Source organism: Chiloscyllium plagiosum, chromosome 11 (genome assembly GCF_004010195.1).
Source record: "Chiloscyllium plagiosum isolate BGI_BamShark_2017 chromosome 11, ASM401019v2, whole genome shotgun sequence".
Lineage (NCBI taxonomy): Eukaryota > Metazoa > Chordata > Chondrichthyes > Orectolobiformes > Hemiscylliidae > Chiloscyllium > Chiloscyllium plagiosum.
In genome coordinates, this window is record NC_057720.1 from 31,507,902 (window position 1) to 31,523,998 (window position 16,097).

Sequence of the window (16,097 nt, forward strand, 5' to 3'; positions counted from 1 at the left end):
AAAAAGTAGAGGACCCAGCACCGATCCTTGTGGCATTCCACTGGTCACAGGCCTCCAGTCTGGAAAGACAACCCTCCACCACCACCCTGTCTTCTACCTTTTTGAGTCAGTTCTGTATCCAAATGGCTACTTCTCCCTGTATTCCGTGAGATCTAACCTTGCTAATCAGTCTCCCGTGGGGAACCTTGTCGAATGCCTTACTGAAGTCCATCTAGATCACATCTACTGCTCTGTCCTCATCAATCCACTTTGTTACTTCCTCAAAAAACTCAATCAAGTTTGTGAGACGTGATTTCTCACGCACAAAGCCATGTTGACTACCCCTAATCAGTCCTTGCATTTCCAAATACATGTATGTCTTGTCCCTCAGGATTCCCTCCAACAACTTGCCCACCACCAACGTCAGGCTCACTGGTCTATAGTTCCCTGGCTTGTCCTTACCACCCTTCTTAAATAGTGGCACTAGGTTAGCCGACCTCCAGTCTTCCGGCACCTCACTTGTGACTATCAATGATACAAATATCTCAGCAAGAGGCCTAGCAATCACTTCTCTAGCTTCCCACAGAGTTCTCGGGTACCTGATCAGGTCTTGGGGATTTATCCACCTTTGTGTTTCAAGACATCCAGCACTTCCTCCTCTGTAATCTGGACATTTTGCAAGATGTCACCATCTATTTCCCTACAGTCTATATCTTCCATATCCTTTTCCACAGTAAATACTGATGCAAAATATTCATTTAGTATCTCCCCCATTTTCTGTGGCTCCACACAAAGGCCGCCTTGCTGATCTTTGAGGGGCCCTATCTCTCCCTAGTTACCCTTTTGTCCTAATGTATTTGTAAAAACTCTTTGGATTCTCCTTAATTCTATTTGCCAAAGCTATCCCTCTTAAGTATACTCCTACTGCCTTTATACTCTTCTAAGGATTCACTCGATCTATCCTGTCTATACCTTACATATGCTTCCTTCTTTTTCTGAACCAAACCCTCAATTTCTTTCGTCATCCAGCATTCCCTATACCTACCAGCCTTGCCTTTCACCCTGACAGGAATATACTTTCTCTGAATTCTCATTATCTCATTTCTGAAGGCTTCTCAATTTCCAGCCATCCCTTTACCTGCAAACATGCGCCTCCAATCAGCTTTCGAAAGTTCTTGCCTAATACTGTCAAAATTCGCCTTTCTCCAATTTAGAACTTCAACTTTTAGATCTAGTCTATCCTTTTCCATCATTATTTTAAATCTAATAGAATTATGGTCACTGGCCCCAAAGTGCTCCCCCAACTGACACCTCAGTCACCTGCACTGCCTTATTTCCCAAGAGTAGGTCAAGTTTTGCACCTTCTCTAGTAGGTACATCCACATACTGAATCAGAAAATTGACTTGTACATGCTTAACAAATTCCTCTCCATCTAAACCCTTAACACTATGTTTGGCAAGTTAAAATCCCCTACCATAACTACCCTATTATTCTTACAGATAGCTGAGATCAGATAGCTGAGATCTCCTTACAAGTTTGTTTCTCAATTTTCCTCTAACTGTTAGGGGGTCTATATAATACAATCCCAATAAGGTTATCATCCCATTCTTATTTCTCAGTTCCACCCAAATAACTTCCCTGGATGTATTTCTGGGAATATCCTCCCTCAGCACAGCTGTAATGCTATCCCTTATCAAAAATGCCACTCCCCTTCCTCTCTTGCCTCCCTTTCTATGCTTCCTGTAGCATTTGTATCCTGGAAATTAACCTGCCAGTCCTGCCCTTCCCTGAGCCATGTTTCTGTAATTGCTATGATATCCCAGTCCCATGTTCCTAACCATGCCCTGACTTCATCTGCCTTCCCTGTTAGGCCCCTTGCATTGAAATAAATGCAGTTTTTTAATTTATTAGTCCTGACTTGTCTGTCTGTCTGATCTCTTTCCTCACTATCTCCCTGGGTTGTCTTCCTCCACCCCCCCCCCCCCCCCCCCCCAATTACTAGTTTAAATCCTCCCGTGCAGCTCTAGCAAATTTCCCTGCCAGTATATTAGTCCCCTTCCAATTTAGGTGCAATCTGTCGTGCTGCATTATCCTATTTACCTTTCTTCTCTTCAACCCCCACCCCTATACACATTAAAGATCAATTTATGTTATTTGTTGCAAATAAGCTGTTCGGCATGTATACTTTGAATGTAATCCTAAACAAATTGTTTTTGTATTTTTATTCCTGATTTGACTTTGCTCTGAGCATTTTATTCTTTCTCTCTTTTCATTATCTCCTATTTTGTCTGCTACTTATTTTACTTATTTGGCTAACTCTTCTTTATACTAAATTTAGCAATTCTCTCTTTTTTTTCCCTTTTTTTCTCCATCTTTTCCCCTTTTTTTTTCTCCATCTTTTCCCCTTTTTTTTCTCCATCTTTTCAAGAACAAAAGTTTTGATCTTGCTGAAAATTGTTTGCAGTGTCCTGTTGTTTAACCAGGAGTGCACCAGTGAAATGCAACTTTTCTATTCATCAGGATGCATCTGCAGTAGTTAATCTGTTAAAGCACCTTTTTGCCTCCACCTTTTATTACTCTTGGCTATAAAAACGTTTCAGTTTTTCAGCTGGTATGGTCCTGACCTTCACCTCTTCACCTCCCAATGCTGTCAAACTTGTGCATAGCTGGCTTATGACTCTGATAATCTTTACGTTTGCAATAGTCTTCAGAGTCTGTTGAACCCAAACTAAGCCTCCAACAGTGCAGTACATTATTTAGGAATGTCTGAATGTGCCCACCTACTACTGCAATCCTCAACCATCCATGTTTCATCTTCAGACTTCACTATTCCAGTGCTTCCCACCATTAATACTTTGAGTTTAGTTGACCAAGTCTTATTTATTGAATTCACCTAATTGAGCCCCTTTTTAAAACTCGATTATTTAACCAAGACTATTTCTATTTTTGTTTTGCTGATCATTTTTACCAGGATGTTGCCTGGTATGGTAGAAAGATCGTATGAGGAAAGGCTGAGGCACTTGGGGTTGTTTTCATTGGAGAAAAGAAGGTTTAGGGGTGACTTGATAGAGGTGTATAAGATGATTAGGGGTTTAGATAGGGTCGACAGTGAGAATCTTTTTCCTCGTATGGAGTCAGCTATTACAAGGGGGCATAGCTTTAAATTAAGGGGGGGTAGGTATAGGACAGATGGTACGGGTATGTTCTTTACTCAGCGAGTCGTGAGTTCATGGAATGCCCTGCCAGTAGCAGTGGTGGACTCTCCCTCATTATGGGCATTTAAGCGGGCATTGGATAGGCATATGGAGGATAGTGGGCTAGTGTAGGTTAGGTGGGCTTGGATCGGCGCAACATCGAGGGCCGAAGGGCCTGTACTGCGCTGTATTCTATGTTCTATGTCTCTACAACGTGCCTCAAACATTTTACAGACAGCATGTACAGCAGTACCCTTTGTCCTACTCCTTCAATTCAACAGTAAGTTATGAGGAAGTCAGTTTCACAAAATAGTTTTGTTCACCTCCAGCCCTGTGGTAGTAGATATATTTTGTGAACTCCTTCCTCTATGACAGACTCCAGTGAACTCAAATCCCACTTACCTGGCTTTGAGTGCACGTTCATTGAAAACACCCACTATGGGCAGGTGCAGCCCTAGCAAACTCTGATCCTGGTTTGCTGAGTGAAATTGCAAACTCCCTGCTTTCAGTATTCAGGTTTGCTGCCCTGTTGGCTGAGTGTTAGCCATGGAGTTTTTAGGAGCTCATCTTTTAATCTCTGCAAGATTAAATGTTTTTTTTTATTCATTTGTTGGATGTGAGCATTGCTTACTTGGGTCAGCATTTATTGCCCATCCCATTAGATACAACTCAAGATATATTCGAATAGTTTTTAGGTAGTGGTGAAATAGGAATGAATGGTTGATAGCTAGAAGAAATTTAATGCTCAATACACTGCTTCGGTACTTCTCTCTTCTGAAACTTTTGGATAGACCTCTGAATACTTTTTTTTAAATTTTTATTATTCTTAGTTCAACTTTTAGTTTAGATTTTTTTTTGGTCTGGATGGACATTTTGTGGAACATTCCAAAACAGGTGGGAATTGAACCTGGACCTTTTGGCCCAGTGGTAAAGACACTATCACTGCACCACAAGTGCTGTCCAACTTTTAATTGATACTTGCCTATTCAGGGATTCAGTAGGGGGCTGTTAGAACAGTTACTGCTTTCTGTTTAATGTAGTCCTTGCCATTTAATTAAGGATTACTTCACAGTATTGATTCAGCAAGTAGTATATAAGTGATTAATTGTTCTAACATTTAACTTTTTTTAAAATGGAATTTTTTGATGCATTTGGACTTTAAAAAAAAATATAAATTACAGAATAAGTTATCACTTTGCAACATTTTAAGAGGCAGTTGAGTGGGTATATGATTAGGAAGGGATTGGAGGGATATGGGCCGGGTGCTGGAAGGTGGGGCTAAATTGGGTTGGGATATCTAGTCAGCATGGACGAGTTGGACCGAAGAGATGTACAGCATGGAAACAGACCCTATGACTCTGACTTGTACAGATCACTTCTACCCCAAAAGAGATTCCAATGATCCAAAAATGTGAATCCTTCTCCCATGCACCAGCTCCTCAGCCATGCATTTATCTTCTCTATCCTCCTATTCCTGCCCTCACTAGCTCGTGGCACCGGGAGTAATCCAGATATTACTACTCTGTCAAGGACCTTTTTTTAATTTTTGCCTAACTCTGTAATCTCCCTTCAGAATCTCAACCTTTTCCCTTCCTAATTGTTTAAAGTTTTGAGATACTTTCTCTTTCCAGGATAATGAAAGAGACTGAGCACTTCTAAGGACCAAAAGTGACAGCTTTAAATAATCCGCTGAAGAGTTACACTGACAACCAATTTTAGCATTGTTTATTAGTCTTGCAATCTGGCATACTTTCTTGTACAGAAGATACTTAATTTTTAATACACACGACCCCTGTTTCTGCAGACCAGAAAAATGTATGGACACATACTGCCTTGACCAGTCAGTTAGCCTGCCTGTTTTTATTCTAAACAAATCTTGGCAGTTGACTGTCAGTGAGTCCTCCATGGCAAAACCTCACCAGAGTCCACTTGCCAATCAATCATTACACTCTCCTCAAACAATAGGAATTTATTGTAGCTCAACCTGAACTACAAACCTGCAGAAATTTATTTCCCTTGTGTTGTAGTACTTGAAATTGTCCTGCTGGGTGCAAAGCAGTTTTTTTTCCAGTAAAGCTCAACTCTATTACTATCTTTTTTTTTTAAGATACTTTGACTATAACCAGCAAAGGGTTTTTCCCTGACTCAGTTCACCTTTTTTTTAAATGGCACTGTTTGATGCCACACTCCTCCACTTCCAAGAATTCAGTTCTTGTAATGATCTTGTACAGATTGTAATGAGGCCAGGAACTGAACCCTTGGTGAAATCCAGACTAAATGTCAATGAGCAAATTTAGGTATGAGGCTTGATGGCACTGATATTTTTCCTGTCACTTTGATCAGGGGTAGTTTGGGTTGGATGCCCACGACATGAGCAGTTTCCCCCCCCCCCCCCCTCTCCCCCCTAACGTTGAGTAGATACCACTGTTTTAACTAACTGCAGCATTTTGGTGAGTGTGCTGGTTCTGGTGCATAAGCCTTCAGTGCTGTGGACAATCTTCTTCCTCCACTTCAAGGCTACCATGATGTGGAGGTGCTGGTATTAGATTGGGGTGGACAAAGTCAGAAGTCACATGACACCAGGTATAGTCCAACAGGTTTATTTGAAATCCCAAGCTTTCAGAACATAGCCCTTTCATCAGGTCACCTGACAAAGGGGTTATGCTACAAAAGCTTGTGATTTTAAATAAACCTGGTGTTGTGACTTGTGATTTCATAAAGGTAACGGGTCTGTGTATACCTGTTTTTTAAAAGCTACTGTTTGTAATTTCAAGCATAAAGTAGCCCATACGAAAAGATGAACAGTTTTAGGTGCAAAAATGATACTGGAAGCTGTTCTTTTTAAACCTTTTTCAGTAAAGCTCTGCCTGTGTTCTAGCATTGATTCTGTAGAACCTTTTCTTAATGGAATGAGTGCACAAGTAAGGCAAGCACTTATTGATATTGAAGAAGTACTGCTGAGCATCGGTCTGTCTATTGTAGGTACATTTGCAACTCCCCTTCCAATGGAATTCCATCATTTTCACCTTGTGACATTGAGGGAGCAGTAACCATTTCCAAGACACACAAATCTCTGTCCAAAAGCATCTGCCATTGTCCTAGCTAGTAGATACTGTGGGTTTGGAAGGTTCTACTGAAGAACACCCGGTGCTGTTGTTCATCTATGGATGGTCCACATTGTGCTTACATGTATTTGTAACCAAACCTAGAATGATATAGTTTAAGCAGCTAAAACGAAGTGTCGGATTAAGCACTCTTTTCTAATTTATTGCAGGAATATGATGCTAGCAATCCAAACTGGGAATTCTTGAAGATGATTACAGAACTCCGAGCTACTTTAGACTCCTATCAACTTCTCTCTCATTCAGATCCTGTAAGTAATTTTGCATCATTCACTGAGGGAATTCTGGAGGGACAATGTACTGCTCTCCTGCTTCTGGATTTCACGCCAGTTGTAGTACAGTTGACAATTAAGACTGTCTTAAGTGTCTGTTCAAAAGGGAATGGGGATTTGCTGAGTTAAAACAATTGCTCCAGGGTAATAAGCATTGAACATTTTTTATTTATTTTTTATTTTTTGGAGCTTCATAGACTTGCTGTGTTCCCTCTGCAGCTTTAATCAAGATTTTAAGCTTGGCCCTAGAATGTTGAGTTGTCAAGATGTCCTTTTTGTTTCTCTAGTTTTTATGCACCCCCTACTAAAGCTGACCTGCCCACTCATGAAATTTACTCTTATAAATTTGAATAACAAGTCACTGTTGCTAAAGCAATTTTTCCAAGAAATTAATGGATTATTTTGCTTCAAAAATTGTTTTAGTGAAAATTAGACTTCAGATTTTGCACCTGTATTAAAATCCATGCAGAACTCATCTTATGATAGATATTAAAAGCTGCCATCCAAGTTCCTGTATTAGGGAACAAGCAGTCAAACAGAATGAAGTATGAAAATAAGGTCTTACTAAAACAATACTTGGCAACTAGTCTGACCACACTTTAAACACTAAACAATCCAAGAAATGACATACTGTCATTGGAGGCAGTTCAGAAGGTCCACTAGGTTTTGACTGAGGTGTGGAATTTGAGTAGTGGATCTGTTCAATTATTTACCATGGACTTTCAAACCTGAATTGAGTGTATTCCAGGCTGTGGTAGATTGGTTTTTTTTTTCCTTAATCAAAGGGAATTATACATTTATATGGATAAAGCAGAAAAGTAGAGTTGGAATTCTGATCAGCTAGACTGCATTGAAGCACACTAGATGGGCTAAGTGGCCTACTTTTATTTATCTTGTGGCTTTGTTAAAACAAAATGAGACAGTTGACCCATTTTAAGCCTGCTCTGCCACTAAAGATTATGGATGATCTGACTGCAGCCTTTCTTACCATTTCCCATGTCTATCCCCCAACTCTTGAACACTTGGATAATCAAAAATCTGTCTAATTCAGTATTGAATATATTTAATGATGCAGTCACCAATTGTGCTCTGGAAGAGAATTTCAGGACTAACAAATGAGGGAAGAAATTTCCTCTCCTGTTTCAAATGGAAATTCCTTTATTTTTAAACTGTTCACCTTAGCTCTAGACTCCTCTACATAAGTAAAATCTCAACACCACCGGTCCTGGAAAAGATTTACAGGATTTTGTTTTGGTAAGATTCACTTCTGGCTTTAAAAGTATTAAATGTGTATAGGCTCAACCTTTTCCTCCTAAGACTACTCCTTCATCCCAAGAAAAAGCCTCAGATCTTTTTTTCTCTGCAGGGCTTCCAATGCAAGTATGTCACTCCACAAGATAGCCAGACCTGTACACTGTTCTCCTGATTAGTCTCCCCAATCCCTGCACATCATAGCAGATTTAAATTTGTCAGTACAGTTGATTGGTTTACAATGTAGAATGGTGTCAATAGCATGGTTCATTTCCCACACTTGCTGAAGTCACAATAAGGGTTCTACCTTCTTCAGGCATTGTGACCCTCAAGTTAAAGTACTTTCAGCCCCCTTTTCCCTAATGACAGAGCAGCCCTAACATTTTCTGGGACCATGGAAACTTTATTTACAGTTGTGGCAAAACCTCCTTAAACTGACATTCCATTTAACATGCAAATACATTAATTAAAAAGTCTTGGACTGCAGCATTCCACAGTTTGTCTCTACTGCTTTTCTGCTCTTGCCAAAATGGGCAACCTCTCATTTATTGGTTGCATTCATATTCCATCTGTCAATTTTCTATGCATTCATTAAACATTTATATCTCCCTCCATATATCCTTGTATCTGTAAAATTTGTAAAATTGCAGGTATACACCATTTATTCAAAATTGAATCCCTGTGGAGAAGAATAGGAAATTGTACTTGCAGACCATAATTTGTTTAATTTTGTTAAATTTGGCTGAACAAGAGAACAAAACTAGATGCAGCTCTTCAGTAAATTTTAAATTTGTCTTCATTTTAGGTTAGACCGGTTCAGTTTTTTTTAAAAAACAAAGTTGTTTGTCCCTTTTTTTTTTTAAAAAATAATGTATAATTCTGCATTGTTTAATTTTGTACAGAGATATGTGGGCAAACCTTAATTCTCATCTAGGTGGAGAGTAAGTTTGTTTTTGTGACTTTTGGAGCTGACATGCTAATACTTGGAATTTACAGGGAATTGGTGCCAGTTTCTGGTTGATTTGTTTTTTAAAAACCATGTTTTTTGGAATTGCATTAGTTGAGATAAAGTCACCTTCCAGAAGTTGTGGTGCAGGTGGCTGCACCACTTCATCATTATACCTGGTTTCACATTTGCTGCACTTCAAAGAGAATTTCATTGTAATCAAAATAAGTAATGAGAACATTACTAAGGTTTTGTCATACTAGCCCTATCAGAAGTAAGTTTGTCAATAAATTTTAACATTTCAACTTCTTCAGGTTGAGCTTCACAAAATTTGTGTGTGTGTCCGAAAGCGGCCCCTCAGCAAAAAAGGTACGTCGTTGTTATAATTGCTCAATCGTAGAATGTCTTTCTACATTTGCAGTACAGTACTATCAAACTTAATGGATTTGAAGTGCTCAACATTTAGTAATTTCTTACCTTTTTTCATACACTGCACTGCCATCCCATTTCTGTATCAGTTGAAGCAAATGCTCAGACACAGTGGCTCTACCTTCTTCATCTTCATTCTGAGCCCTGGGGAGAGAGCAATCGCCCACATACACAAGAACATGAGTTCTTAGCCTTCTCTCGAACAGCAGATTCTTAAGGAATTATACACTCACTCACAGGGGGCAGCATATGTATTGGTTGGGCGATTGTTACAATCAGCAAGCATCAACAGTAACGATTAAGCCATCTGGCATTACACAATAGATGTTCTTCTTCACCTTGTTAAACCACTACCCCTGCCTCCAGCACCTCATTGTTTACTACAAGTTCTTATCTGGTCAAAGTCATGCTAGTTGAGCCTTTGTCATGTGACCCTAAACTTGACTCTTTCCTTACCTGCTCATACCTTATACACACTGCTCCATGCCTCGGTGTGGGGAATGATCAGCTTCTACTCCACTGGGCTCTTACAAAAATTTCTGTAAAAGGTAGAAGCCCAGATTCCCATCTGCAGTAAAATCATAATGTTACAACACAAACATTTATCAACTGTTCCCTTTTAGTCTGGCCAGTCAATCTATATAACACTTCCGTCCTGAAAGCAGTCTTCAATCTTTTCTGCACCTTTTGCTGCAGCTTTTCCCAAAGTGTGGTGTCCATCCAGACACATTACTTGAAGCTGAGCCAATATTTTGCAGAGGCTTGTCATAACTACCTGACATTTGAACTCTCTGCCACATTGGAAAGTGCAAGAGCCTGTGTTCCTTCTCAGCCTGCCTTTCAATGGTGTGGCTGCATCAACAGGTCCCTGTTGACACTGGACAGTGTCAGCTCCTTTTGTGTTGAACAATTTTGGGAAGTCTGAAAGTGAATTACTCACTACAGAATTCCCAGCCTTCTGCTTGTAGCCACAGTGTTTATCTAGCTAGGCCATTTAAGTAACTTTTTTTTGTTTTGCAATGGTAAAATTGTTGAATGTCACTGGGAGGTGGTTAGATTCTGTATTGGAGATGGTCATTTTCTGGTACTAAAATGGCTAGCAACATTCCTCCAAACATCAACTCAGCCTAAACATTTGTATGTGGGTTCAGACTGTTTCAATGTCTGAGGTGTTAGTGAGCAGCACTTAACATGTTCAACCAACAGTAAATATCAAATCAAAACTGAAGCAAAAGTCATTGCTGAAGATGAGACTAGTTTAGAAGAATGCACATCTGTACTGTCTCACCTGACAGTATGCATAACTGTTTTGAGAGTTCTTGTGGCACATTGGTAATGTCCCTACCTTGTTTTGGAAAGTCCAGGTTTCAACCCTACCCACCCCAGATATGTGCCATAAGAGTCTGAACAAGTTAATTTTTAATAGCCTGTGACAGTCTGATATATAATGTATTTAAGTTTATTTTGCCATCTTTTGATGTATCTAATTGTTTGTCATGGCAGAAAATATTCCGTAACTCTTTCCTCCACCATAACTCCTCTGTTCTCCCCAACCCCCACCCTGCTCTGTCTGTCTGTCTCCCTCCTTTCTCTACCCGCCCCCCCCCCCCCCCAACCAAACAATATAATCACAACCTCCAATTTGTTAACTGTTGCTCAAGATCACACTGGCATCCAGGAATGCTGACATACTGCGTCTCATGGTTTAAAACATTAATCAATTATTTCTTTCTCTCTGCTTTTTATTCATTCTGCCATTTAATTAGTATGCAATGTTAAGCTTCAGGAACCAGACCTGGAGTATTGTATACAATTCTCATCTCTTGACCGAGGAAATGGTACTTACTAGGAAGCTGATGCAGACTAATATGAAGCCTAGGTGAAAGTGAGCACTGCAGATGCTGGAGATCAGAGTTTAGATTAGAGTGGTGCTGGAAAAACGCAGCAGGTCAGGCAGCATCCAAGGAGCAGAAATATCAACGTTTCGGGTAAAAGCCCTTCATCAGGAATTAGCCTGAAACGTCGGTTTTCTGCTCCTCTGGTGCTGCCTGACCTGCTGTGCTTTTCCAGCACCACTCTCTAATCTAATATGAAGCCTGGCAGAGCCAGTCAATAGCAAGTTAGTCAAAAGTGAGCCAAGTTGATCAGTTTCAAAAATGAAAATAAACCTGATTGAAATGTATAAAGTTTTAAAATGGCTGGACAGATTAGATTCTGGGAGAATGTGTTCACTGCTGAATCTAGAATCAGACTACGTTCTCCTGGTACAGGACTAGGATAGGCAAGTATTTAGTGTTCTACCACAATTCTTTACCACAAAAAAACTATAGAGTCCAGATTACTGAGTACACAATAGAGATTGATAAAACACTTTTGGATATTTTAAAGGCCTCTAGAGTATGGCGAGAAGGTGGGACTGTGGTGTTAAGGTAGAGGATCAGCCATAGAGATATACAGCATGGAAACAGATGCTTCAGTCCAACCCGTCCATGCCGACCAGATATCTCAACCCAATCTTGTCCCACCTGCCAGCACTTGGCCCATATCCTTCTAAACCCTTCCTAATCATATACCCATCTGGATGCCTTTTAAATGTTGCAATTGTACCAGCCTCCACCACTTCCTCTGGCAGCTCATTCCATACATGTACTACCTTCTGCCTGAAAAAATTGCCCCATAGGTCTCTCTTATATCTTTCCCCTCTCTCCATAAACCTATGTCCTCTAGTTCTGGACTCCCCCAACCCCAGGGACAAGACTTTGTTTATTTATCCTATCCATGCCCCTCCATTTTTTTTTTTTTAAAACCTTTTATATGGTCACCCCTCCGTCTCAGACGCTCCAAGGAAAACAGTCCCAGCCTGTTCAGCCCCAAAAGGACTAAATAGCATACTCCTACTACTAGTTTTCATTAACCCCCTAACACATACACTCTTGTGGGGAGAACCTAGTTGTCTGGTAAGAAATTTGTGGAAATTCCAGCTGTCTAGGCCCAGATATATTGGCTTTCATTTTTCCTGAATAAAATTCAAGAGGAAATCTAGATGCAAGGTAACTGAGTAGACCATTCAGCCCCTTAAGCCTGTTCTGTTGTTCTAAATCATAACTGATTTTACCTAAATCAATCCTGTATTCCTACACCATCCCCATTATCCCTTACTGTCTTTATGAACTAATAATCTGTCAATCTTTCTGAAGTGACCAAATGACTGAGGCCTTCAGAGCCCTCCGGAGTAGAGAGTTCCAAAGATGAGTGAAGAACTATTTCCATCTCAGTTAAACAATTTTTTTTATTCTGAGACTTCTTTTGCTCTAGATCTTACAGCCAGGGATGCATCCACTCCATATCTATCCCTTTTAATGAAGTTTCTATGAAGGTTCCTCGCATTCTTAATTTTAGGGAATGCAGATCTAGTTTTCCTCCATTTCTTCACATTGAGAGTATCCTATGTCCAAGAATCAGTTTGAATCTCCGCATTCAATCTATGGCAAGAACTCAAAACTGCAGTGCACCAGTTGTGGTCTCCCCAGGGTTCATATCATTCGAACAGAATCACAAGTGTTACAATGCAGAAACAATCATTTGGCTCATAGTACTAGCTCCTCAAATGATCATTGTTATTTCCTGTAAATCTCCTGCTTTTAACCCTATATGCTTGTACGTTATTTCTTTTGAAATAATCATCCAATGCCATCTTGAATGCCTCAATTAAGTCTGCCTTCACTACAATTCCAGGCAGTACATTCCATACCCGAACTATTGCTGTGTTTTGATTTTAAAAATGTTTTTGCCTCACTTACTCCTTTAAATCAGTGACATCTGGTTCTTACCATTTTTTTTATGTGAAGAAAGTGAACTGCTCCTTCATTCTTCCTACCAAAGTACATAACCTCACCACCTTACATCTAACATGCAGTTGCTCAACTTGTCTGAAGCCCCTTTGTATTCTCTCAAGTCATAATTGCACTAACTTTTTGTCGTCTGCAAACTTTATATCCGATTGGCTCGCATATCGAAATCATTGATCTAGACTGAAAATCTGGGACAGAAGCTGTGGTCATTGACAGTTAGCCTTGGCAGACTCTCTGGCCAAATAGTCTACTTCAGCTCCTGTCTCTCCTAGTCTGTGTGGTCAGGAAGTTTTCAAATTCTTGTGGCATGGTATCTAGCAAATACCTCTGAAGAACAGGGGTTTTAAAATCTCTGATCATGACCGGTTTCGAAATACTGCTTATTCTTAATAGGCTATTACTGTCGGTGCCATTCTGTCTGAGTTAACTTTTTTAAAAATGGATTTGATATGATTTTTAAAGTGACAAAATTGAAGTTCAACCTTAATTCTCTATTTTGACTTCCACAGAAAAGTTAAAAAGAGAGATTGATGTGATTACCATCTCTGGCAAAAATGTTGTTCTGGTGCATGAGCCAAAGATGAAGGTTGACCTCTCAAAATACCTGGATAACCAGCCCTTCAGATTTGACTATGCCTTTGATGACTTTGTTACCAATGAGGAGATATACAGGTACTCCATTTTAAATGAGCTTAGAATTAGCATTTATACACTCTTAATTTCTTTTAAAAGTTAAGAGGTATGCTCAGCCTTTTTGATTTACTAACCCCCTCGGTTGTCATATAAGCTAGTTGCTGAACATCTGAAGGAGTTCTAGAGCTGAGTTGAGAGAGACCGGAAGAGTGACTTTATAATAGGGAAGTGACAAGAAATCATCTTGGGTACCAGAAGGGGCTACAAACCAGAGGGTGGGAAATGAGGAAGGGGTGGCTCCAAACAGGTACCAATCTGGTCACCTTACCCTATGTCATCTGATTTGATGCAAGACTAATTTGAAATTAAACTTCTGAGGCTAAAAGTGAAAATGGGCCCCCATTTATGAAGCAGAGTGATTTAAAGTAAGATAATTTAGAAGGGGCAATTTTCCCTTTTTTAAAAGGATCTATAAAATTACAATTAAATAAGTACAATGCAGTGCTTGCCAGGATATTATAGCAAAGTCTGATACTGCAAGACTCTATTGCATTTGATCCAATGTTTATTAAAAGGTAGGTTTTAAGGAGCCTCTTAAAAGGAAAGTGAGACAGATGTAGGGAGCATAAACCAAAGTTAAAACCTTGGCAATTGAATAGACACCAACAAACATTGTCAATGGTCAGAAACCCATCTGGCTCACCAATGTCTTTAGAGGAGTAAATCTGCCTTTCTCACCTGGTCTAGCCTACATGTGACTCCAAACCCACAGCAATGTTGTTGAACTCCTAGTTGCCTTCTGAATGGCTTGCTAGGCCATTTCTGTGACTTTATAGCAATTCCTACAACTGAAATGAAACTGATAACCAGGCATTGACCTTGGCACTGGAAAAGACAAAAGCAGAAATAGCCCTATTGACCCTGCAAAGTTGTCCTCATTAACATCTGGGAGCTGGTGCTAAACATGGGAGAGCTGTCTGACAGACTATTTCTCCCCTCATTCCTGATGAAGGGCTTTTGCCCAAAACGTCTGTTTTCTTGCTCCTTGGATGCTGCCTGACCTCCTGTGCTTTTCCAGCACCACTCTCTAATCTCCAGCATCTGTAGTCCTCCCCTTTTGCCTGTCTGACCGAGTAGTCAAGCAACAGCCTGACAGTCAAGCTTACAGAATCCTACTCTGCAGACAATATCCCAGATACCACCATCACCATCCCTGGATATGTCCTGTCTCCCTGGCAAGACAGAACCAGCAGAGGAGGGAGCACAATGGTACACAGTCAGGAGGAGTTGATCCATGAGTCTTCAACATTAACTCCAGACCCCCATGAGTCTTGTGGCTTCAGGTTAAACATGAACAAAGAAACCTGTTGATAGCTAAGGGAGGACAGTAATGAATCTGTGCTCCGTGTTTAAGAATGCTTGGAGGAAATGCTGATGATGGCAAAGGTTCAAATTATACTCTAGAGTATTTCAGTGTCCAACAAGAGTGGCTCAGCAGCAGTACTACTGATTTGACTGACTGGTTGGGTCCTAAAAGACACAATTGCTAAACTGGGTCTGTGGCAGGTGATGAAGGAAAACATACTTGACCATTTGTTTGCCAATCTGCTGGTTGCAAATGCATCTGTCCATAAGTGTTTGTGAATGATGACCCCACAATCTTTGTGGAGACAAAGTCCTGCCTTCACATTAAGAATAACCTCCATGTTGAAGACTCCTAGAGCAACTCCTCCTGACTGTACCATTGTGCTCCCTCTTCTTCTGCTGGTTCTGTCTTGCCAGGGAGACAGGACATGTGTTGTCCCATCACATGCTAAATGGGACAGACTTCAAATAGATCTAGCAACTCTAGACTGGGCATCTGATGTGCTGTGTGCCATCAACAGCACGAGAATTGTACTCCCAAATCTGTAATTTTGTGGCCTAGCATATCCCCTACTCATCCATTTACTGTCAAACCAGGGGATCAACCCTGGTTGAATAGAAAAATGCAGGCAGACCTGAAGATGGTGGAGAAAGTGAGGTCTGCAGATGCTGGAGATCAAAGTTGAAACTTTATTGCTGGAACAGCACAGCAGGTCAGGCAGCATCCAGGGAACAGGAGATTCGACGTTTCGGGCACAGGCCCTTCTTCAGGATTCCTGAAGAAGGGCCTGTGCCCGAAACGTCGAATCTCCTGTTCCCTGGATGCTGCCTGACCTGCTGTGCTGTTCCAGCAATAAAGTTCAGACCTGAAGATGGTGTCAAGCTGGTGAACCTGCCAAACAGAACTGCTTGCATGCCAAACGATGTAAGCAGCAAGTGATAGAACGAAGTGATCCCACAGCCAACAGATCAGATCTAAGCTCCACAATCCTGTCACATCAATTTGTGGACAATTACAGCTCACTGGAGAAGGCTCCACAAATATCCCCCATCC

General features: G+C 40.5%; 1 protein-coding gene across 2 annotated transcripts in view; it reads left to right on the forward strand.

Moving 5' to 3' along the window:
• kif2c (kinesin family member 2C) overlaps window positions 1-16,097 on the forward strand; it is a 67,164-nt gene that overhangs the window by 25,106 nt on the left and 25,961 nt on the right. For both annotated transcript variants that reach the window (XM_043699023.1, XM_043699025.1), the window contains 3 exons: window positions 6,449-6,547; window positions 9,080-9,134; window positions 13,555-13,717. In XM_043699023.1, the coding sequence (XP_043554958.1) occupies window positions 6,449-6,547; window positions 9,080-9,134; window positions 13,555-13,717 (317 nt within the window). The remainder of the gene's footprint in view (window positions 1-6,448; window positions 6,548-9,079; window positions 9,135-13,554; window positions 13,718-16,097) is intronic.